At 41.0% G+C, this 25,008-nt stretch overlaps 1 protein-coding gene across 8 annotated transcripts in view; it reads left to right on the forward strand.

Moving 5' to 3' along the window:
- The window catches only part of RASGRP3 (RAS guanyl releasing protein 3), a 105,480-nt gene extending 82,245 nt beyond the window's left edge, over window positions 1–23,235 (forward strand). For 7 of the 8 annotated variants that reach the window (XM_081795206.1, XM_081795201.1, XM_081795203.1 and 4 more), the window contains 7 exons: window positions 1,995–2,111; window positions 6,633–6,748; window positions 9,823–9,970; window positions 12,913–12,949; window positions 15,902–16,027; window positions 16,353–16,717; window positions 20,069–23,235. In XM_081795206.1, coding sequence (XP_081651332.1) covers window positions 1,995–2,111; window positions 6,633–6,748; window positions 9,823–9,970; window positions 12,913–12,949; window positions 15,902–16,027; window positions 16,353–16,717; window positions 20,069–20,077 — 918 coding nt within the window. In that variant the 3' untranslated portion in view covers window positions 20,078–23,235. The remainder of the gene's footprint in view (window positions 1–1,994; window positions 2,112–6,632; window positions 6,749–9,822; window positions 9,971–12,912; window positions 12,950–15,901; window positions 16,028–16,352; window positions 16,718–20,068) is intronic. The other variant, XM_060652329.3, reaches the window with a different exon arrangement.
- The last annotated feature ends 1,773 nt before the right edge of the window (window positions 23,236–25,008 follow it).

The following is a 25,008-nucleotide window of genomic DNA, read 5'->3' on the forward strand; positions in this document are numbered from 1 at the left end:
CCTTCCAAGTGCTAAAATCCTATGAATCTATGAAAACACATTTCCCAATCCCTTACTGTCTCTTATCTTAAGTGGCTTGTTACCCTGTTTTGCGCTTAGGTTTGACACATGCTGCCACTGGAGAACAAGCTCCTGTCAGGATGATGGTACCAAGAGCCTGTAACTTCAGTGTGCTTACCATTGGTGCTGGTGGACCTCACCAAAGTCCCACCATGAACCTTTTTCTCTTCACAGGGCACGCTCGTGTCTCACTGGTTCTTTGTGTTTTATTTGGTGTCTCAGTTTTTTCACTCTACCTCTAGGTCAAAAGAAATACCTCACAATTCCACGTATAGAATAGTTAGGTCCAAACAGCTTAATATATATTAATGTTCTAATGACTTAGAACCCACTTTAAAAAACAATACATATATGTTGAAATCAAAATAATATTTTAGGGGCACCTGGGTGGCTCAGTCAGTTAAGTGGCTGACTTTGGCTCAGGTCATAATCTCATAGTTTGTGAGTTGGAGCCCCGCATTGGGCTCTGTGCTGACAGCTCAGAGCCTGGTGCCCGCTTCAGATTCTGTGTGTATGTGTCTCTCTCTGCCCCTCCCCTTCTTGCACTCTGTCTCTTCCTCACTGTCTCAAGAATAAATAAACATTAAAAAAAATTAAAAAATATTTTAATTCTTTAAAAACCACAATTACTTACTAATGGATGTGTGTGCCTGTTGGGCATGAAACAATATCTTAAATTTTGTCATCAGATTGAATATGGCTACCTTTTTTCTTGTTCCACATTGATTTTTTTTGCTTTGGAAATATTTGATACCATTGAAAGAAATACAGCATGATCTAATGGGTGAACTGTAAGCCATTTCAAGCTGGTAGTTTACATGGTGTCTAACAAATACTGAGTACTGCTGTATTTCCCTTGGGAGTTTGAAATATCTTTTGGTATCCCTGAGAGTCCACTGCAGTGTTCTGGATGGACACCTCGTTATACAGTTTGGGAACCGTGGCTTTATCCTTCATCAGATGAACAAAATGAAAAGCTTGATAGAAAGAGTCATGATGTGTGAGTGAGCCTATGTGTTGGTGATCATATCCAGATGGCAAGTACTTTCTGGTCCTGTTGGTAGCCCAAAGGATACCAGCAACACCCACCTCAAAACATTGCAAAGGGTTTAAATCTAGTACAGTCACTCTTGCAAACATGTTTGTCCCCAATTTAGTATCAAATAAACACCTGTTAAAACAGATTTGCATGTATGCACCAGCAAAAATATTTACATTTAATGAAGGTCCTGGGGAGAGGAATAAAGTACATTGCACTCTTGGCTTGTCTCCCGATAGGATTGTGTTTTGCCTCTGTGTTGTGTAAACACGTTATGCATTATTGCTACCATCTTGGCCACATTATTTAGTGAAAATGTCTTGCAGGAAAGTGGGAAAACATATGGAGGAAGCAAGTTCACAAAAGAGGCTAGAAAGATCTAATTAGCCAAATAGTGAGAAGCGATTAAGCATATTGAAAGAGATGCCAGCATGAGAACATAAACTTGGCCATTCACATGGGCCCATTTACTGCAAACATCTACTAGTTTATTATCAACACCAGGTATTAAAGAACTAGATAACAGGTGTTTTATATATTTTGCATTATACAAAAAGCTGTATGGATTATTATATAGGTTTTAAGGATGTTTTAGTAATATTTGGGGAACTTGGATAGAATTTTGGAGTGGGATGAGAGAACAGTGTCTTTTTCCCACTTAAAAAAATGGAATCTAGACTACTGCTAAACAAAATACACTCTCCAAATATGTATTTAGTTATAGATTAGATTCTATTGACAAAACATGTTTGTTTTCAGAACATTTAAGTGATACATATGTAAGTTTTTACTGTATTATTAACATAAAAATGTGTATGTGTATGTCTTTCTCAGTGTTCCCTAATTACTTAAGGTCTAAGATAAAGTTGAAAAGTGTGTTTTTCCCCCCTGTCAGCAGCCTACCTCCCCGACAACACCCACCAAGCCTGTGGTGCCCCTGGAGTGGGCATCAGGAGTGATGCCAAAGCCAGACCCCACAGTCATCAACAAGCACATAAGGAAATTAGTTGAGGTAAGTGATTGAGAGAGAGTAGAGAGCACTAGAAGGCCCTTTTCTCTTCCCAGAATATTCTACAGTTGCCCAAGAATCAACTGAAGTCAATGAAAACAGCCCTCTTGCAGGTAGGATCAATTTAGCAGACACTGAGCTCTACGTGGCATTGGCTTATGGGGGAGATTCCCCCAGAATGGCCTTTTTCCCCTTCCTGTCATTCTGTTCTCATTTACCCAAATACCCTCAGCTACTTCCAACTTTCTTTCACCAGCATTTGATGCCTCCATCATTGCCCCTGCAATTTGAGGGACTGTTTGGGGATTAGAATCTACTCATTAAAAACCTATATGGGTCCCAATAAAATGCCCAATAAATTGATTACCTGAAGGTAAGAAAAGATCCTGTAGGATGCATAGTTTCTCTTGCTGTTTATATTGAGGTCTGTGACACACCTGCACAGAGCCATTTACGTCAGAAACATTACTTAATTATGGGAAAGTGTCTATCAGAGTTTTCATGTAGAAAGAAGAGTAGAAGCACCATTGTGGGGAAAATGGAAACAGATTTGGCAATAAAAACTATGACATCTGATTAAACACTCTGCTTTAATGGATTGGTATGATACAATAGAATCATATCTTTGGGATAAAATAAACTTTTTTTCTGGGGGGTGGATGTTTAAAGAAAAAGAGGGGGTGCTTGGGTGGCTTAGTCGATTAAACATCCAACTCTTGATCTCAGCTTGGATCTTGATCTCAGGGTCATGAGATTAGGGCCTGCATTGAGCTTCATGCTGGGTGTGAAGCCTACTTTATTTTATTTTTTTTTCAACGTTTTTTATTTATTTTTGGGACAGAGAGAGACAGAGCATGAACGGGGGAGGGGCAGAGAGAGAGGGAGACACAGAATCGGAAACAGGCTCCAGGCTCCGAGCCATCAGCCCAGAGCCTGACGCGGGGCTCGAACTCACGGACCGCGAGATCGTGACCTGGCTGAAGTCGGACGCTTAACCGACTGCGCCACCCAGGCGCCCCTGTGAAGCCTACTTTAAACACACACACACACACACACACACACACACACACACACACACACACAAACCTAAAGAAAAAGAAAGAATTTTCTACATCTTGGATCATCAAGGAAACCATGATGCATTGGAAGAAAACTACTACGCAGCATGTGAGGCAGCAAGGAAAGTTCAGAAAGGGTGAGGAAAAGGTCTGAGAAGGCCATAAGATTCAGTGGAGGCCTTGTGTTGATGTTGTGTAACAGACCCAGCTTGGAGCCAGGGAAGGTGGGGAAGGAATCCAGCTCCAAGGGTTGCAGCTCAGGAAGGTCTAGAACCGGGAAATGAAAAGACACAACTGTTTTCTTTTCCACTCTCTTCTCTGCTTTTCTCTGAATGCTCATTCCATTATCTGCAGACAGACTTTCTTTGCTACACAAGGGGAGTCTGTATCTCCCTCTCCCCCTTCCTCTCTCTCTCTCTCTCTCTCTTCCCTTTTACCTTCTCTCTTATTTTCTCTCCAGTTCCAATTTTATGGTGGAAGATTGGTCCAATTTGGATAAATTGCCTACTGTTGGTTCAATCAAATGAAAGATTGGATTTTATTATGCATTTCCACATTAAATTTTATTCTACAAAAAGAATTGCATCCTTAATATGGATATAAATATGGATATTAGATTATAAAAGTAGGTACAAGGAGTTAATTTTAAGCAACTTTGATTGTAGGTAAGTATTGGTATTGGGACTTGCAAAAAGACTGTATATTTTGTGATTTTGCACAATTCAGTTTTCTATAAATAAACTTACAATGGGTTCTAAGCAGTCATGTTTTTAAGTAATCTGTTCATTTATACCTTGTTCATCTCCCAAAGTACCCCTGAAGCAGCTTGCAACATAGGGCAATATGGATCAAATAGAATAGAGAGAAAGCATTGGGAAAAGGGAGAAAGATTCATTATAATCTGTTTGCATACATCTGCTTCTAGGGAGAACTTAACAAACCTTTTGGAAAACCCAATTTAGCAGAGGGCAATGGAAAAATCCTTTTATTTTTCAATTATAAAGAAAGTCAGAATCATTGTAAATATGCAAGCTTTTCATAAAATACGGAGAATACAAGTTTTACTTTTAGGCCTTGGGAATTCTGCTCTCGAAGGGGAACCACTGATAATTTGTAAACTATCTTGTATGACTTTATTCCCCCATAAACACATACACCCACGTATGTCTTTGAGCAGCATTGTTCAATTATTTTCCTAGAACAGATTCCCATCAGTGGAATTGCTGGGTCAGAGAGTAAGCACTGACTATCTTCCAGAAAGATTGTGGCTATTTACTTCATCAACTAATATGAGAGTGCCTATTTTCTCATTCCCTAGGAAATTACCCATTATTTTAATGTTTTCCAATCTGAGAGGTTTAAAAACGTTTTGTTTGTGTTTCTGTAATTACTAGCAGAATCGAGCATTTCCCATGAATGTATTGGCCACGTGTAATTTTACTTTGGTGGTCTCCTTTTCTCCTGAGCTCTCCTGAGCTGCAACAGGTCTCCTCCTGTTTTCCTTTTCTGTCTTTGCTCTCAGGTATATTGCAAATAATCTTCTCTGACATTTATCTTTACATTTGTCAGCTGAGTTTTTTGATTCAATTATTTTGCGTTTTACGTAATAAAATATTTTTGTAGGGGCTCCTGTGTGACTCAGTTAGTTAAGTATCTGACTCAGTTTTGGCTCAGGTCATGATCCCAGGATTATTTGATCAAGTCTGCATTGGGCTCTGTGCTGAGTATGGAGCTTGCTTGAGATTCTCTCTCTCTCTCTCTCTCTCTCTCTCTCTCTCTCTCTCTCTCTCATTCTCTCTCTCTCCCTTTGCCCCTCTCCCCTGCTCAGGCTCTCTCTCTCTCTCTCTCTCTCTCCTTTTGCCCCTCTCCCATGCTCAGACTCGCTCTCTCTCTCTCTCTCTCTCTGTAAAATAAAAATTTTTTAAATTGTTTACAGCTTCTGACTTTGATGTAATGTTAAGGAAGGCCTTTCCCACTCAGAGATTACAAAACATAAAAATTATTTTTATCTATTTATCTTTCATACTTTTACAGCTTTCTTATTATTAAAATTGTTTTAATGTTTATTTTTGAGAGGGAGACAGAGCATGAGTGGGGGAGGGGCAGAGAGAGAGGGAGACACAGAATCAGAAGCAGGCTCCAGGCTCTGAGCTGTCAGCACAGAGCCCAAAGCAGGGCTCAAACTCATGAACTATGAGACCATGACCTGGGTTGAAGTCGGATGCTTAACCACCCAGGCATCCCTATAGCTTTATTTTTGACATTAAAATATTTAATGCATCTAGAATTTAGTTTTGGGCAATTGATTTTGTAAGATTATTAGCCACTTAACTCAACAGCACTTATTGGATAATCTTTAGTTTCTCTGTGGATTTGAGAAGGTACTTTTTGATACTCTAAATGCCTATATATACATAGATCTATTTCTGGACTCTGCTCTCTATAGTAAGTTGTAGTACCATGTTGTTTTGATTCATGTAGCTTTGTGGAATATTTGATTTCTGATGGGGCACGTTCTCTCTCATTTCTTCTTATCTTAAACAATATTAGGCTATTCTCAACATGTTTACTTTAATTTGAACTTTAGAATCAATTTGTTCACTTAAAACAAATTGCCACTGGAATTCTGATTGTAATTGTGTTAAAAGTATATTTGAATTTTTTAGGAGCACCTGGGTGGCTCAGTCAGTTAAGTGTCTGGCTCTTGATTTTGGCTCAAGTCATGATCTCATGATGGTGAGATAGAACCCCTCTTCCTGGAGCCTGCTTAATGTTCTCTCCATCTCCCTCTCCCCCTCCCCTGCTCATTCTCTCTCTCTCTCTCTCTCTCTCTCTCTCTCTCTCTCTCCCTCCCTCCCTCCCTCTCTCCCTTTCTCTCTCTCAAAAAAAAAGTATACTTGAATTTTTTTTAGATAATTTAACATTTTAAAGCTTCATTGTCTATTGTTATGGTTTTGGCATTTGTGAGTTCACCAAACTTAACTTTTACCGAAACTGAGGTCTCAGTTTAGACCTCACTTTCTCCAGGAAATGTTTTTTTTTTTTAATATTTATTTATTTTGGGGAGAGTGCAGCTAGGGGAGGGGCAGAGAGAGGGGGACAGAGGATCCAAAGTGGACTCTTCACTGAAAGGCTGACAGCAGTGAACCCAATGTGGGGCTCAAACTCAGGAACCGTGAGATTTTGACCCAAGCCAAAGTTGGACGCTTAAGCGACTGAGCCACCCAGGTGCCCCTCCAGGAAACCTTTTAAAATCTCCCTTAAAATTCTCCCACAGCAGCCTATTTTTATCCTCAGCATTGCACTTATCTTGTTATACCATAAAGGCTTCTTGATTTCATTATTTCCCACTGGATTCCAAGCTCCTTGATAGAACAATATACTAGTTATCACTGCTTTCCCAATAACAAGTTCAGAGCCTGACTCATACCCAGTTATTCAGTAAATATTTGTATTTCCTTTGCAGTCTGTGTTTAGAAACTATGACCATGACCATGATGGGTACATCTCCCAAGAGGACTTTGAAAGTATAGCTGCCAATTTTCCCTTTTTGGATTCCTTCTGTGTCCTGGACAAAGATCAGTAAGTTTTAATTTTGTTATGTTTTAATGCAGCTATCCTGAAACAGAAAATTAGTGTCAGAGGAGAACAGGGATACCTTTATTTTTATTTTTATTTTTAAGTTTATTTATTTATTTTGAAAGAGAGAGAGAGAGAGAGCATGAGCAGGGGAAGGGGAGAGAGAGAGAGAATCCCAAGCAAGCTCTGCACTGTCAGCACAGAGCCTGATGTGGGGCTTGAACTCACAAACCATGAGATCATGACCTGAACTGACATGAACAGCCAGAAGCTAACTGATTGAGCCACACAGGTACCCCAGAGATACCTTTAATTTGCATCTTGACAGCTTCAATCCTAGTGTGTTGATGAGACAAGTGTAATGTTTCACTGATTTTTTTCTTGGTGTTCACAAACCTGACTGGCTGGATGAGATTATAGGGCAGGCTACATCATCAGTACTGAGTGTAAGTGCCCATTTGCAAATGAGCCCAACTCTCCATATTACTTCTACTTAGCTCTATTTCATCAACCCCAAAACCTCCATGAAGAAAAAATGGAGGAGAAATATAGTTACATCTAGGCTGGTAGAGTCCTCAGCATCAGTGGACCTGAGGGCAATATTAAAACTAAGGAAGGAAAATTATTTTAAATTACTTACAGCTTTCAGAAGAGCAGGTGATGTCTGCAGATAGCCAAGAAGGGTCCTTGCTTTGTTTTTCTCTCCACTAGCTCAAAAGTTATTTTGGTTAATGAAGTAAAAATATATTTCTATTGAGCTTCAAATGATTCCTGGAAAAGTAGATGACTTTGGAAGCTAATATCCAGCTCACTGGAAAATAATGATATGAAATATATATTGCAGAGAAACACTGACATTAGTAATTTGATTGCTTCATTTAAAAAAAAAATTTTAATGTTTATTTATTTTTGACAGAGAGAGAGAGAGCAAGCAGGGGAGGAGCAGAGAGAAAGGGAGACAGAATCTGAAGCAGGCACCAGGTTCTGAGTTGTCAGCACAGAGCCAGATGCGGGGCTCGAACTCATGAGCTGTGAGATCATGACCTGAGCCGAAGTCAGCTGCCCAACTGACTGAGCCACCCAGGCTCCCCAATTGCTTCATTTTTAATTATGTGAGATTAGTTCTTAGTTTAAAAATCATCTATAATGAGATGCTAGATTTTATACTGGTGGAATGTCCAAATTATATCACTTTAAAATCCTATAATAATTTTGTTGGTGTGTGAAGTTTGTTTTTTTTTTTTTAATTAAGTCTGTAGGTAATTCAGTACACTAAGGCTTTCCTTGGTACTGTATCATAAACATCTTAAAACTTTAATTCATCTTCATTGTATTTCTGGAAAAAGGAATCCTTTAAAATAAGTTAAATTATTAGAAATAAACTTCTTTTACAAAATGAAATTTAAGTTACCTGCTAACTGCCCACCTCCCTTAGTATGTTTCTGTCAGTGATGTGTAACCTAAATTCAGTAGGGCATGAATTTAAAATCACTTCCTACTCTTCATTTCTTTTTGTTTTTTCAGCTGATTCTTTAGATGGACCTTACACTGTGCCAGCAAAGATATAAATACAATACAAAGATATAATATATCTTTGTATATAAATACAAAGATATAAAAAAAATTTTTCCCTAAAAATGCAGGTTTGAAATATTCATACTGTATATGATTTCTTCTTTAGATATGTTGATTTTGCAAGGCCAGTAGACCATCCAGGAAGAGATTCTAGCAAGCTCTAGATGTGGTACCAAGATTCAGGAGAACAGTTTTGGAGACATAGATTGCTAGGTCTTCAGCCCAGCCTCGTGGGCTGGAGTCCTGGGTGTGGGAGCAAATTCAAAGTTTAAAGGAAGATGAGCTTGGGCCCTGAGGAATGTAGCTTCAGGGGCTCTTCTCCCTACATGCAGCTGAAAGAAAGAAGTAGATCCCGCAGGAGAAGCATGGGAGGAAGGAGAGAAACTGGCTACTTAGAATCACAGGGTCACATGGAAGAGAGAGTGTCAAAAAAGGAAAAACCCTGTCCCCAAGTCATGTGCAGCCAGGAGGTCAGCAACATCAAGGAGTGAGAAAAGGCCACTGAGGATGTCCTTGTGACAGTTTCAGCAGAGAGGTAGGGTCAGAAGCCTGGTTATATGGAGTGAGGAGTAATCAAAGGAAATGAGAAAAAAAAAAAAAAGAAAAACCTCTAATGAACATTCTTTTTGAAAAGCTTGGGAGGAAGAAAGGGAAAGGGAAAGATAGGTGCTGGAGTTGGAAGCGAGGTTGAGGAAAGTCGTTTTCCAAGAGAGGAAGTCACGAGTGTGTTTGTACATAGAGGAAGGAGTGGGTGAAGAGACTGAGCAGAACCCAGAAGGAGCTGTGTCTTAGGAGGCTGGAGAGTGGGGGATGGGAGCATGACTTCCTCAGACCAGGAGGACCCAAGAGAGGACAGATGAGATACAAAGGAATTCTGAATTGGCACAGAAGGGTGTGGTCTCCAGCGTGTGCTGGTGTGGTGAGAAGGCAGCATGAAGATCACCTCTTATCAGGTGGATTTGATCTTGGTAAACAAGAAGTCTGATTATGTGTGGGTGGGTGCCACTGGCTGTGAAGATCTGGAAGAATCCCTCTGGTAAATGGTCTGTAAGCCAATAAGACCTGAATGAAAGATTACCACCACTGGCAGTGGCCTGGATGACAGCAGGCTGAATGAATTTGAGACTGGTGGGCCCAGTCATTACAGTTTTCTGCATTTCTCCAGCAGCCTGATTCTTGCACACCCTATTGTTAGGTTAGGGCTAGAAAAGAGATGTCCTTCTGAAGCTACTATTTGGTAACGAAGGAGACTTTCTGTGCTATGACACACAGGACACACACACACACACACACGCACACACACACACACATCTTCTTACTCTGAAAGCCTCTGGCACTGAATGCTGTCTTTCGAGGTCCCCTCCTTTCAAATAGAACAGAAAAGTAAACACTGCCCACCTGCTTTTGGCCACAAAGGTTTGGGAGGTTGGGTGATTAAAGTGTGTCAGCCACTTAGCGACGTGGTCTTCAAAGATCGTTCCCTTTTTTGATTCTCTTTACAGGGATGGCCTAATTAGTAAAGATGAAATGATGGCTTACTTCCTGCGAGCTAAGTCCCAATTACACTGTAAAATGGGACCAGGATTTGTCCATAATTTTCAGGAGATGACCTATCTCAAGCCAACCTTCTGTGAACACTGTGCAGGATTTGTAAGTCTGTTTTCCATTATTTCTCTTGTGTGTAGTTATTTGTACAGCATCCTGAGAGTGTCGGAAAATAATACACCAACGGAATCCATTGTGTGCTTTGGATCAGAAGTAAAGTATGATGGCTCCCTGAAATTAAAAAATTAAGTTTAAAACAAAAGCAATATCTGCAGGTTTCACTATGTTCTTTCTAGGATTGTAGGGCTGGCAACAGGGGAGGATGGAGAGGCTTGTTAACTCAAGAGAGCAGTTTGTCTGTTAATCCCTGCCAGGGAAAGGTTCTGCCCAATGAGCCTTGGCATTCGTCACTAATACTCGTAGCAGGTGCAATTAAGGGGAGTATTTATCTCCACCAGTTCCTCCCAGTTCTTGTTTCATGTGGTAGCAGTCACCAGACATCCATCATGGCATGGCTCAATAATTCATAACTCAAAAAGTAAAAAAAAAAAAATCTTTTTGGAAGGAAGATGGTTGTAATAATAAGTAACGTTTATTTGGCACTTGACAGTAATGAGGTACTTCCATAGACGTTAGTATAATTGATCCTCGTAACTAGTTCATGACAAGGACATTTTATTCTCCCCATTTGCCTATCAAGACAGAGAGGTCCAGAGAGGATAAGTCCACTTTCCCAGGATCACACAGCCAGTAGTTACCAGAGCCAGGATTCAAACACGGGTGTTTTGACTCTGAATCTGGAACCAGGAAGCTGGTTCACTTCTTTTCCCCACATTTGATAATTCTTTGTCATCTAAAGGCAGCTTTGGCCTTGGTATTGAACAAAGACTCATGGGCTCTGAAAGTCTAGTTGATACCCAAGTTGTAGAAAATGAAAATGTGATCCTCTAGGACAAGATGGCCCTGCAGCCAGCATGCCTATTACTCTTTGGTCCAGATGCCAGAGCTCAGTTTTGTTAGCTTCATTCAGCCATCATGTTCCACTGGTTCCATAGTCTCTCCAAATCTTTCGGCAACCTAAGGTCCGAAATCAAAGGACTGTGGGAAATATTGCTCTATGCCCATCTACATGAGGTCACTGTCTCCTGTCCTTGTCTGGCACCTGACCCAGAGCCTCTTCCTGCCTTGTGCTGTCTGCTAGTTATTAAAGAAGCATTAGCAAGTGATGCCCTGATTTGCCCTCCTGATAGGACTCATGCTTCACTTTATTTTTTCCAGCAGTTCCTGCAGCTATGCTAATAATGTGCCATATCTGGATATTAGAATGCTTCTTCTTAAATCTTATCCTTTCTTGTCCTAGATCAGTGGCTTTTGCTCACACACAAAACTCCCAGGAGCAGTGGCTTCCTGTCTTTCCCTCATGTGACACAGTCTTCTTTCTCTACTTATTAGTGACAAGACCTTGCCAAGTGACTTCCCCTCTCGCTAGCCCAGTCTATATATGTATAATGTTAATACATATAAAAAGCTTAAAACTGTGTCTTTTGCACAGCAAAAGTTCCATAAATGGTAGCTGTTAGGGTTATTATTATTACCATCACCAAGGTCTTGGGGAGGAAAAATTTCTTATCACTGCAAAGTCTCCATGTCTGGGACCTTGCAAATTATTTAAATTTTCTGGATCATCCCAGTCACCTTTTATAGAAGAGACGCAAACTAGATTATCTTTAAGATCCCTGTAGCTCTGACATGATGTCATAGTCCTGACACCACTTCCGTTTTCTGGTTTTCTGTATGGACTGCTCTGTAGGGATTCCTCTTCCAATCATCCCAGGCACCTGAGGCCTTGCTTCCAGTTAGTTGTCTTAATAACCCTTCCTATCCCAGGGCACATTTGAATCTTAATAATATATTCTGAAGGACCCAATAACTTTTAAGACTCAAAGGAATCGCTCTCCACTGGTGGAATTTCCTTCTCAGAAAGGGGGTGAGAATCAGTCTTCCTGATGCCCTGAGTCACTGCACATTGGCAGCTATCTATTCTTCTCATAGGTGAACACTCAGGGCATTGTTCCCCTATAATACCTGTAAGTGATGCCCTCATCAGCCCCAGTAAGACACTGGCCCTGTTTCTTTCAAAATCATTTTATTAAATAGGTATCAGTCACCTAACCTAACCACTACAAGGTTAAAAGTGGAGTTTTTCCAGCTTGAGCGAAACCTGCTGAATTGAGCAAAACAATACCGACGCTCCTGTGTCCCTCGGCCGCACGTCTGATGCCGTGGGAGGCACGGGAAAGAATGTGGTGTATCAGGAGGGTGGACACACCACCACCAGAATGATCCCCTGAACGACCTGGGTGACCACCCCCTCCTTACACTGGAGGCCCTCACATCTCTCCTGAGACACTTGTCACTTCCTACATCCTCCTTCCTACTTGATTGGCAGAATCTGAACATTATTCTGCATCTCCCACAGCCTTGGCACAGACCAAACACTGAGCAGGCCGAGAATGAATACACGAACAAATAGATCTTTTCCTTTTCTGTATTCTTTTAAGTTACCAATGCTACTTGGAAAAGAACCTTGCACAGTGCAAATGCTTTAGTGGGATACGCACTGTGTAGGTTGCTTATTTCCCAGGGGGCGTGCCAAGAGGAGCTACTGCGATGAAAAAGAAGGCAGGGGGAGCTGGGGGCTTCCAGACACAGTGACAGCCTCCCCGTGGAATTTTGCTGAGAGCGCATTATACCAAAGTCCAGTAATTGTACCAACATCAGTTTCCCATCCCAGCTCCCATTTGGCTTTCAGAAAGAAAAGGGAAGCAAAACTGTTATCGCCCCAGCCCCCAGCTGGAGTGAGCTAGGAGCTGGTTCTTCTATCTGACAGGAAGGGTGTCAGGATCTGCTACATCCTGTTTGTGCGCCACCGAACATCATGCCTCCCAGGACTTCCTTCTTCTGGTCTTCTTTCCCACCCCCCCCCACCCCCCCACCCCGCCGATTTTAATTCAGATTCTCTGACATTCTTTTGTCTTTTGTTACAGCTCTGGGGCATAATCAAGCAAGGATACAAATGCAAAGGTAAATAAATGTAATGTTCCTAACATTTTTTAATGTGATATTTGGGGCAGGAATCAAATTTGACTGATGAAACCACAGAAACTCTTGGTGTCATGGAGAACTTGGGTCTTTGGCCACTGGCAGTTGAAGAGTTAATGTTTTTGGTGGGGCGGGGTGGGGGGTATCCATGGAGTTTTGGAGATCCCAGACTGGAATTTTATAGTTTGTTGCAAGAGCCAGCAAACCACCCCTATCAACCCACACACCTGTCGTCCCATCTCCAAGATGTCTTGTGAATCACACAGTCTTGTGAAGCACACAGTTAAGGTGGGACTTCTGAAGTGTGCTGAGTGTAACTAAAATACCGTATAAAGGAACTGCATCCTTCATGGGAATAGAGCCCACACTCATTCCCGTAATACAGATGCCTTTCTTTCTACTCTCACATCTAAGCTGTTCCTTTCTCACTAAATCACAGATGCTGATGAGAAAAGAGAAGCCTTAAACAAATTATTTTTGTCCCTTTTCAATGAATTTGTTCATAAAGTGCCCCATTCAATAGGAATTTATAAACAAATAAATATATACTTGATGAATGCAATACGCATGCATATTAATAGGCACTTAGGAATATGTTGCTCTTTGTACATATGATCATTACACATTCTTGGTGTTTAATTTCAGAAATTGCTGGATAATTTATGCAGACTATTTGTACTGATGGTTTTAAGAATCTGATAATGCTCTTGAAAGATATAACTACAAAAGGAAACATCTTAGTCACAGAATGGCTTTAGATTAACACTATTCCCTTAGAATGCCTTTTTTCCCCTGTAGCCATCTTTCAGGATTTGGCCCTTATTTTGCGTGAACAGAGAACTTCCCTGAACCTCAATGGGAGCCAGTCTCAAAAACCTTCCCTTTAGTTCTTGGTATCAGTTGTCTTGGTGTAACTTGGATTTCTACTTACAAGCAGTAAGCAACTGCAATATCTTACTGCCCAGCCATAGTTTTATTCTGGTTTCTGACCCTATCCCCTAAAGACACACCCCCCCCCCTCCCCACACACACATATACACACAATTTTATGAAGATTAAAATCAATTAAACCCTTGGATCATCTTTGTGCACATGGTATTTTCTCTTCTTTTTTTAAAAAAATTTTCTTATGTTTTTATTTTACTTTTGAGAGAGAGAGACACACAGAGTGCCAGCGGGGAAGGGGCAGAGAGGGAGGGAGACACAGAATCCAAAGCAGCCTCCAGGCTCTGAGCTGTCGGCACAGAGCCTGATGCGGTGCTCCAACTCCCAGAGTGAGATCATGACCTGAGCCGAAGTTGGACGCTTACCCAACTGAGCCACCCAGGCACCCCTGGTATTGTCTCTTAAAGGCACATAGAGTGAAAAGATTAATTGAAATAGACTGAACCTGTCATTATAATTTGGTCTTTCCATGATGTCATTAAAGGATCATTTGAAATAAGACCATTTGGGGGAGAAGTGAGTATTGGAAAGAATTAGAAAGTTCCTCTTTGATAGTGAGAGAGAAATATACTCTTTATTTATTAAAAAAAATTTTAATGTTTATTTATTTTTGAGACAGAGACAGAGTATGAACGGGGGAGGGGCAGAGAGAGAGGGAGACACAGCATCTGAAATAGGCTCCAGGCTCTGAGCTGTCAGCACAGAGCCCAATGCGGGACTGGAACCCATGAACTGTGAGATCATGACCTGAGCTGAAGTCGCTTACCCGGCTAAGCCACCCAGGTTCCCCAAGAGAACTATACTCTTTAAAATAATCATATTTGTTCAGTGATTCTAAGGGAAATGTAGGACCCTCTATAGGAAATAATTATGTTGCTCTCTTCCAAAGCAGCCCAAATTTTCTGCCCCAAGTAGCAATTAATATTCTACTCTTTTAAAAAATATTTTTAAAATGTTTATTTGTTTAGTTTTGAGAGAGACAGAGAGAGAAGAATCCCAAGCAGGCTCCACGCTGTCAGCACAGGGCCTGATGCGGGGCTTGATCTTAGGTAACATGAGATCATGACCTGAGCTGAAATCAAGAGTCAGGCGCTTAACTGACTGAGCCATCCAGGTGCCCTAATTCTACCTTCTTAATTAAAGCATTCTAATGGGAGATTTCACAGAGTCTGCTGCCATTTCAAAGCCACAGTCAAGTCTGGAAAATGTTATTAGGCATAAGCCCACCTTGTTTTCTGTTTCTATGCAAAGAAAAGAAGGAGGAGATAAGATCATTTGTTCTCAAGAGGCACCTGGGTGACTCAGTCAAGTGTCTGACTCTTGATTTTGGCTCAGGTCATGATCTCACTGTGATGGTTGAGCCCAACATTTGGCTCTGTGCTGACAGTGTATAGTCTGCTTGGGGTTCTCTCTCTCTGTCTCTCTCTGTCTCTCTCTCTCTCTCTCAAAATAAATAAGTAGACTTAAGAAACTCAGTTGTTCTGGAAAAGATCTGGAGGAATGAAGAAGAATAAAAAGGTGTAGGCTAATACTGAATGAAGGGCCATCTCGCTGTAAATGATCAGAGGCAGCTGTTGGTCCTGGGAGACACTAGACGCTGGGGTTTCTTTCCCTCATTCTGGCTCAGGGAGCCTCTTGGTGGAAAATCCATCTTGGCCTGGGAGAGCCCCAGTCCCGTGGAACTGGCATTTAGTTTCAAGCAAAGGCAACTCTGCCTCGCCCCTACTTGTTTGCTTCCCAGCGCCTCAATGAATCGTGTAGTGGAAGAAGTTGAGCAAATGTGAGAGGAACCCCAGGAAGGCTAGTGAGTCCCACTGGCCCTTTTCTAGCCCCTGGACAGATCCTGTGGGCCTGAGCTGGACTCTGAGTCAACACGGGAAGGAGCATGGGGAGGACACGGCCCTGGCTCAGATGCCACCCTGGAAGCCCAGTCAGCACCAGGTACACATGATTCACACTAATCATCTGTGATATTTTGGGATTTTTCAGACTGTGGAGCCAATTGTCACAAACAGTGCAAAGACCTCCTGGTTCTGGCCTGCAGGAGATTTGCCCGGGCACCCTCCTTGGGCAGCAGTCATGGGTCGCTGCCTGGAAGTCCCTCATTGCCCCCAGGTAATGTCCTCTACTTTCTCACTTTTCTTTTCTACTTTCTTTCTTTTGGCTTGCCTTCCCACACCTAGACCTCCACTGGGTCCTGGATCTGAACCTGGTCGGAATCATTATAAACACCAAGGCCAACTTCAGGTGAGAGGCATGGCGACAGCCTTGACTCCCGCTTGCTTCTCTCTGCTTTCAGGTCTCACTTCTCTGCAACTCACCTGCAGCCAGCTTGGGTCTGCCTCTGGTCCGTCCCTCTAGGGCCTTGCCCGCCAGACTCCTGTTGTTTGCTGTGAAGCGATCAGATGTCACATAATCATGACAGTCTTCCCCCTTCCAGTGCAGGATGAAGTGTTCGAGTTCCCTGGCGTCACTGCAGGACACCGAGACCTGGACAGCAGAGCCATCACATTGGTCACAGGCTCTTCTCGCAAGATCTCTGTGAGGCTGCAGCGTGCCACCACCAGCCAGGCCACCCAGACCGAACCCGTATGGTCAGAAGCTGGCTGGGGGGACTCGGGGTCCCACACCTTCCCCAAAATGAAATCCAAGTTCCATGACAAAGCAACAAAGGACAAAGGTTTTGCCAAGTGGGAAAATGAGAAGCCCAGGGTGCAGGCGGGTGTTGATGTTGTTGATCGGGCCACTGAGTTTGAGCCTGACCAGGATGAAGCAGATGCTGGTGAGACCAGACAGGATGGTGAGGTCAGTGCTGGGTCAAACCACAAATGAAATCACTAGAGGGAGGCTGAAAGGGGCCGACATGAGCATCATAGCGAGCCTGGGAGGCAGCCTATAGTTTTGGGGGCTGAATGGTTGGGCATTAACACATATCACTTTTTGTCTTGCTGTTGGCTAGCTACATGATCATGGGCATATTATTTCTTCTCTTTGCACCTGTTTCATCATGTATAAAATTAAACCAGATGGGGAGCACCTGGGTGGTGCAGTTGGTTAAGCATTTGACTCTTGATCTCGGTTCAGGTTATGATCTCATGGTTTGTGGGTTTGAGCCCCACATCGGACTCTGTGTTGATGGTGCAGGGCCTGCTTGGGATTCTGTCCCTCCTTCTCTCTTTCCCTCACGCACTTGTGCTCTCTCTGTCTCTCTCTCCAGATAAATAAATAAACTTAAAACAAAATGGAACCAGATGGGTTCTAAAGCTAAGTGAAGTCTGCCATTTCTGTGTCCTAAAATGATGTCCTAGGGACCCATAACTTACTCTGTGTATCCAATAGACCAGTACTCTTTACCAATCAGCTTAGTTTTCCAAGCTAGAATCAGGGCCCAAACTTGGGGGAGGGGGACAGTGGAAACAAAAAACCTGCAGAAAGAGAAGAAGAGTTGGAAACTCTTGCCCACACACACACACACACACACACACACACAAAGCATTTGACAGCACTATGGAGAAGGGGGTGGTGAGAATCAGAGACATGGCAGACTCAAGGTTCTATAAGCCAGGCTCTGGCTCCGTGCAGAAATTATACTCACATCATCCGAAGCAGATTGGGAAGCATATGGAATTTGTTAGAATAAGCTGAAAATATAAATTGATTCAAGATAGACTTAGATAAATTTATTAGTCAACAGTCTATAGAGTATTCAGAAAAAAGATTTGGGGAAATTGGTGTCATATTCTTAACCTTTCAAGCTGTGCCATGGAGGGCAGCCATTGCGTCTCTACGGAATCATTCTCATAAACAGAATTATTGGGTTAGGCAGAGATCCTATTGGATCGAGCCAGTGTTCTTTATTCTTATGGGTGGTCCTCTACATTCCACTCTTTAGGAGACCTAAACACACTGTCTCCATAGTTCCCCCTGATGAGAAAATCTCCAGTGACCTTTAACCAAAATTCCTCTAGTTCCTTCCTCATTGAAGACAATTAATAAGGAGGCCACATATTATTTTCAGTCTTATGCAGTTTCTTGTAATTCCTGCTGAGCCATTTCTTTTCCTTTCTTTATAACACCAACTTTTAAAAACAGCCGTGTTGAGACCTAATTTATGTACTATAAAACATACTCATTTGAAGTGTATAATTCAGTGGTTTTTAGTAGTCACAGAGATGCACAACCATCACTGCAGTCTAATTACAGAACATTTATGTCATTCCCAAGTGTATCCATTAGCAGTCACTGCTCGTCTCCCCTATCTCATTCTGGCCCTAGGCAACCAACTAATTTACTTTCTGTCTCAATAGGTTTGCAATACCAACTGTATTTTTAACATTTCTTCATTGATCATCTTGGCAAATCTTTCAGTCCTGTCCTTCCATTTCTTCAACTGGCCTAGCATAGTTCAAGGTGGGAATATAAAGGTGAATAAGAAAAAATTCCTGATACCAGGACAGAGGAAGATATCCTGGGGGAAGGGTCTTCACTTGGGGTCTAAAGAAGGGCCTCAAGGAGTTTACAAAAATGTATTACGTTTTATGTGAAATTATATATGGACATATGCTCATTTCTGGGGAAAGGTCCACAGCATTGAGCAGATTCTCAAGGGGATCTAAAAAAAAAGCCAGAAATCGTTATGCAAGATTTTTTGGATGAAGCCTGAAAATTGTGCTAGTCACCCCATTACCACCCCAGCCTGTGGAGGCTACTTCCATGAGTGCTGTGGCTATGATTGAAATCTCAGGAAAAACAAGAGCTTCAATGGGTAGGGTCATGGGATGCCTACCTAGAACTTTCTAGATGGTGCTCACCTCATGGACCATCTCTGAATTCAGAGGAGTACCTGCTTTTGCTTAATAATGGTGAAAGTAGCCATGAGCTCACTTCTGTTCACCTAGCACTGTTCAAGTTACCTCAACCTTGCTCCTGGCTTACGAGAAATTCACAACCTGTTAGATGTAGGACAATTACTTACATGAGTAAGAGTTCTGGATCTTCAGCCTCTATAAGCAAATAGAGACAAAGATCTGCATTTTTTTAAATTTAATTTTATTCTTTGAAAATTGAACGTTTACATTCAGGGTTTGTCTTACCCCTTCAATTTTCTCATGTATAAGTCATAGAGACAGGTCACTGACTACTAGTATTGAATTTCATGTGTGCTAGTTGAAGAAGACAGTACGTTCATATATAAATAAAATGCATATGGCATACAGGCTCCTTCTCATCCAAATCAGTAACTAATGAAGACATTTACCCTTGTTTAGGGAAAAAAGGAAAAAGGAAAAAAAAAGGTGACAAAATTACACCACAGTTGAGTATGTAGACAAAGGCGTTTCATACTTAGGATTTTTTTCTGCCCGGCAAGGTAATGAATGGGATTCAGAGAAATGATCTACACGCTTATTATTTAGAATCAGATGATGTTTATGAGCCCCAAGAGTAAAAAGGCCCACTGACAGAAAAGACAGTTGTGTTTGTGATGTGCATATTTCCTTTGGCTGAGTTGCAGGATTCACCCTCATTTTAAAATACAAGGGTGTGAATATTTTTTTGTGACCGTGGATATCATTTCACCAATGATCATTGAGCCCCTGGATCGCAGGGACAAGATGGAAGATCATAATTATTCTCTTGGCAGTAAGAACATGTATATTTTCTTTGTAATGCTTCTTTGTTTTCCATTATCTTCTGCTAGATTAGATCTAATCAACAAATTTATAAGGGCTAGGGATTGCTGGACTAAACAAAGTTTAATATGTTTATATCTTTTGCCTCTCTCTCTCTATCTCTCTGTATATATACTTATATAGATATATATCTTTTTCCCTTACAAGTGTTCTCAGTGCCCTTATGCATATTTACATTGTGGATTTCTAAGAGGGAAGCCTCGAGAAGAAGCATTTAACAGACCAGTGTTTTGTGGAGCACCCTTTAGGGAACATTAACATAAGCATCCTTGTTGGACTCTGTAAGATTTAAGATTTCATGTGCTATGGGACTATATGACCTTTTAATTCCCTCTAAATCTTGAGAGTCAAAGTACTGATCATCTGAGATGTTCCCTCAAATGTAACTGATAAACTGCTTTCTAGGAATATTCTTATTTTGTTAAATGCAACCCAGACATACAACAGGTTCTGATTTGTATTGCAGGATGGGTGACTTCAGGCCGAGGACACTGGAGGCAATCATATTGGCATTTGGAAGGAGCGAGATGAGAAACTCTGAAGAACGCTCCAACTCAGGAAGTTATCTGAAAAGATACCTTGGACTTTTATTGACTGGTGACACCATGGGATCTCCCTGATTGGACTATGGGACAGAGGATTTCCCCCGTGAACTATTTATTTCCTCCTTCCTGGGCTCTAGTTAGGTGTCACAAAGATTGGGTGATGTAGTTGGTAGTTTTCTCATCTATCTTTTTCTAGAGCCATTTATCTATGAGTGAAGTGAAAGCTTTTCTGCATGTACTTGATACTCCTTCTCTAAACTCAAACTTTAATTTTGTTGTGAGAATATTATTTCAGTATTTTTATAAACTTTTGGTGGGGGAGGAGTCAATTTAGAGGTCTTTTTTTTTTCTTTTGTGCTTTTTGGAGGGGACCGGGACTTATTTTCTAGAAGGACACAGAAGCTCTTCAGATCCTGGAAGGTGATGGTTCTACCAACCCAAGGAGATGATGTTTACATTGTTCTTACCATACAGTTGCTATTAGGATATGTAACGAGTCATACATTTATATTCAATAAGTCTTACCCATTCTGCATCATAAGGAAGCTATGAGACAGCCATGAAAACTCTCCTGATATTTATAATTGCCATGGGGATTGTTCTTACCATACAGTTGCTATTAGGATATGTAACGAGTCATACATTTATATTCAATAAGTCTTACCCATTCTGCATCATAAGGAAGCTATGAGACAGCCATGAAAACTCTCCTGATATTTATAATTGCCATGGGGGAAAATTAAGTATACTTGTCTCATCTGACTAGGTTTAGCTATCTTTCCTAAAACTCCTGTTAAGACTGCCAATAAGAAATGTGGATGGTGATTACAAAATCAATTAAAATTTTGGGGGATAAAATTTAGGAGAAAAACAAACCACCAGAAAAGCAAACCACTTAGTGAAATGAAAAACACCCAGCAGTCTTTAAAAAGTCAATATAGTTTTGAGAATTTTATTTGTTACAAAAGAAAAGTTTGGGTTGTGACAGGGAACTTTTGTCCTCTTCTGAAGAAACCACCATCCATAATTAAATAGTCATAGAATCTGATCATCAGAAACCACCTTTGATTAATATTTTATTTCAGCTTTTCATGTATCAATATTTTAAATATCTTCCTTTGACCTAAATAATTAGATGTGGGTCTGTTTTTTACATGATTAGAAGAGAGAGAACTTAGCTCAACATGTTCAAATATAGAGATTGGATTGAGCCAGTGGGCAAGGGGAATGACCTGGTGCCTCGTGACCAGAGAGAAGCTGGACCCACAGAGGTGCCCTGCTCTGCATTGGGAGTTGAAGTGTGTATACCACATAAGACTGAATCTGTTTCTGTGAGGGGCAGTCCCTTCAGCAAAGAAATGCCTTTCTTCTCTTTCTGTTAGGTAAAATTGAGGACAGTTCTATTCCGCAAACAGTTGACCACCTGCTCTGGGCAGGTCCTGTGCTAGATACACAAAGACAAGTAACACCTGATCTCTGCCCTCAGGAGCTGAGAGCCTGTGGGCGTTAAGGCAAGATGGTTCCATAAAGTACAGTTCCAGAATTGCTAGAACTAATTGTGCCAAACAGACTGAGAAATCAATGTGCAAATTAAATGAAGTTATTAGTTGAGGGAGCTTTGATTAAACTGTGTAATAAGAGAACTCACCATGTACAAAGCCCCTCAGAAAGCCAGCAGCCATCCCTATGTGTTGGCTCTATGTATATATACTATCTGTTCCTACTCATAAATGCAATGAAATACATGTTCACAAAATTAAAAACAGAAAATGGCAATTTCAGTACATGAAACATTTCTTGTATATGTTTTTTTAATTTTAAGAAAATTCAGGAAGAAACTTGGACTCTTCTTTTTCTCCTCAAAGCAATTATTTCACTCATCACTGAGTTTGGGTTAGTTTTGAGTTTTCATATATAAGAAGAGTTTTATATTGTCAGCCTTCCTGTGACAAAGATACCAAATGTACCTTGAATAAAAAAACAAATACAAACAAGAAAGAAAATAAAACAAACATATTTGTGTGTGTGTATGTGTATTCATACACATACACATGCATACACTCACACACACACTACTATTCTTACTTTGCTGAAGAGGAATCTGTGTCCACAATGAAGCTACCTTATAATTTTGATTATATTATTTACTCACAACCACTGGTGACTCTGATGTTTCAATCTGTCAATTTCCCACAATCAGTAAAATGAGTAAATTAGGCAAACTCATGGAGAAGCAAAATAAACTATTATATCTGGTTTCTCCAGACCTTCCTTTTGTAGATTTGATGGTCACTATCACCTTTTAGGTGAAAGGCAAAAGCAAAACCAAACTCTTAACAGTGACTGGTATCAGGTACCAGGACAGAATATGTTATATGCTGCAATTCAGTCTTCCTAGAGGGATGTACAAATCGGACTGATGCTGTTTTAGGTCGGCCTCACCAGAGGGTGGCCCTAGTTGGTATTGAACAGTTTTTGTTGAGTGGCTGCCTCCTTAAGCAATAATGTCTCCCCCTGTCCATGGTAACAGTCTCTCCAAAGGTCCAAAGGGCTTGCTGTTTAACTTGCAAGGCAGGACTCCTGCAGAAGGGAGCGTCAAACTGTTACTGATGGTAGGAACCTTAGCATTTCTAAACTAAACACATTGATTTTTGACTGAGGAGGTAAATTCAGTCAAATGAAGAGAGTGCAGCCTGTCTCTGGCATGCGATCTGCAGTCAGATTTAAATCTTGTTTCTGCCAGTTGTAGTCATGAGACCCTGGGCAAGTCAGGTACCTCTATGTGAGCCTCAGTTTCTTTCCTCCTGTGAAAGGAGAGATTTCCCCACCTTCCTCAACAGACCTCATAGAGCTATTGTAAACATCAGGTTGAATAGTACATGCAAATATCAGGTTGAACAGTATATGTAAAGACCTTACAAGTAAGTTAATCTTACTCTGCAGTTAAGCAGGTTTCTTTTCTAAAATTGTCCACAGGATCCCAGACTATATGTTTTCATGACTGTGTACTTTGGAGGCTCTAAACCCAATGTTTAACTAAATTCTGCATGATTTAAACAACATGAAACGCATATTCTTATTCCTGACATTATGTGTGTGGAGGGTTAATTCTGGTCTGTTTCCTAACACTGGCTGTTGTCTCTCTGTTTGAAAATAGGTAGACAACATAAAGAAACCAAATGCGTAAAATGTGAGTTTAGAGGAACATAGGTCAACGCATAACTACCCTTAAGAATTTAGTGTTAATAGAGGCAGACAAGAGAAAAACAATTAACTTTTAAAATAAAAAGGACACCATTTATTTGACAGCCAGAATGTATTTTACAACTACTGAAGGTGGTAATGAGTGGAAACTAGTTGGAATTTAAGACTCCTCAGGAAATAGGTTCATCCAAGTTGCATCCAAAACTTGCTTGCTGGAGTCTAGATGGTACTCAGACCTCAAACAAAAATATCTATTTTCTTTTAAAAATGTTAATAACAAGCACTTTGGAATTCACATCTATTCAGAAACTAAGTGGCTTGCAGTTTATACAAAATAGCAAAAGGAAGGCATTGCTGGGGGGCATTCTGTAAGGCAGCTGGCCTGAACACTTCAAAAAGAAACCTAAAAGGGACCAAGCAGTTCTGGATCAAAGGAAACACATTAACCAAATGAAACGCAACAAGCAAATGCAATGTTGTAAACCTTGATGGGACTTTTAAAGCAGACACTTTGCAGGCAGCAGTTAGGGAAATCTAAATACGAAGGATAGCAGTCCCCTTTATCTGCAGCTCAGTTTCCAGAGTTTCAGTTACCTGCAGGTGATACCATTGAAGCAGGTGAGTCTCCTTCTGACCAATTGTCAGGAGGTCATAGGTCGATAGTAGCCTAATGTGACCCCTGCCTCACAACATTCAACCTCACTAGCTTGCTTCACTCACCTCACTTCTCCTCATGCGGGCATTGTGTTACCTCACATCATCAGAAGATGAAAGGTGAGTACAGCCCTGTAAGAGGTTTTGAGAGACAGGGGCGCCCGGGTGGCTCAGTCGGTTAAGTTTCCGACTCCCGATTTTGGCTCAGGTCATGAGCTCAGGTATGTGGTTTTGAGCCCCGCGTCGGGTTCCATGCTGATAGTAGAGTCTGCTTGGGATTCTCTCACTCTCTGCCCCTCCCCCACTCATGCTCCCTCTCTCTCCCTCTCTAAATAAATAAGTAAATAAATAAATAAAAACTTAAAAAAGATGTTTTGGAAGAGAGATGATATTCACGTAACTTTCACTGCAGTATTTACATTCTGTTTTATTATTAGTTGTTAATCTCTTACTGTGCCTAATATATAAATTAAACTTTATCATAGGTATATTGTAGGAAAAAACAGCCTATATTGGGGTTCAGTGTTAACCGCGGTTTCAGGCATTCGCTGGGGGTCTTGGAACATATACTTTGCTGATGGAAGGGGACTACCATATGTTAAATAACTTAAAGTTTATTCACTTCAGTATGAAAATGATTTCATGGTTCTATAAGAGAATGTCTTTATTTTTAGGAGGTGCCTGCTAACATAGGGATGAAGTATCAATATTGCTATTTACTTTAAAATGGTTCAGTGAGGGGCACCTGGGTGGCTCAGTCGGTTTAGTGTCTGACTTCTGATTTTGGCTCATGAACTCGGGGTTCGTGAGTTCGAGCCCCACATTGGGCTCTGCTGTGGTGGGATACTCTCTCTCTGCTCCTCTCCGACTCTATCTCAAAAAAAAAAAAAAAATTAAAAAATAAATAAATAAATCTTAAAATGGTTCAGTGAAAAACAAGTTTTTGTGTAGAGAGAGAAAGTGAATGTGGCAAGATGTTAACAATTGTTAAATCTGTGTAAAG

Source organism: Panthera onca, chromosome A3, assembly GCF_046562875.1.
Source record: "Panthera onca isolate mPanOnc1 chromosome A3, mPanOnc1 haplotype 2, whole genome shotgun sequence".
NCBI classification, from domain to species: domain Eukaryota; kingdom Metazoa; phylum Chordata; class Mammalia; order Carnivora; family Felidae; genus Panthera; species Panthera onca.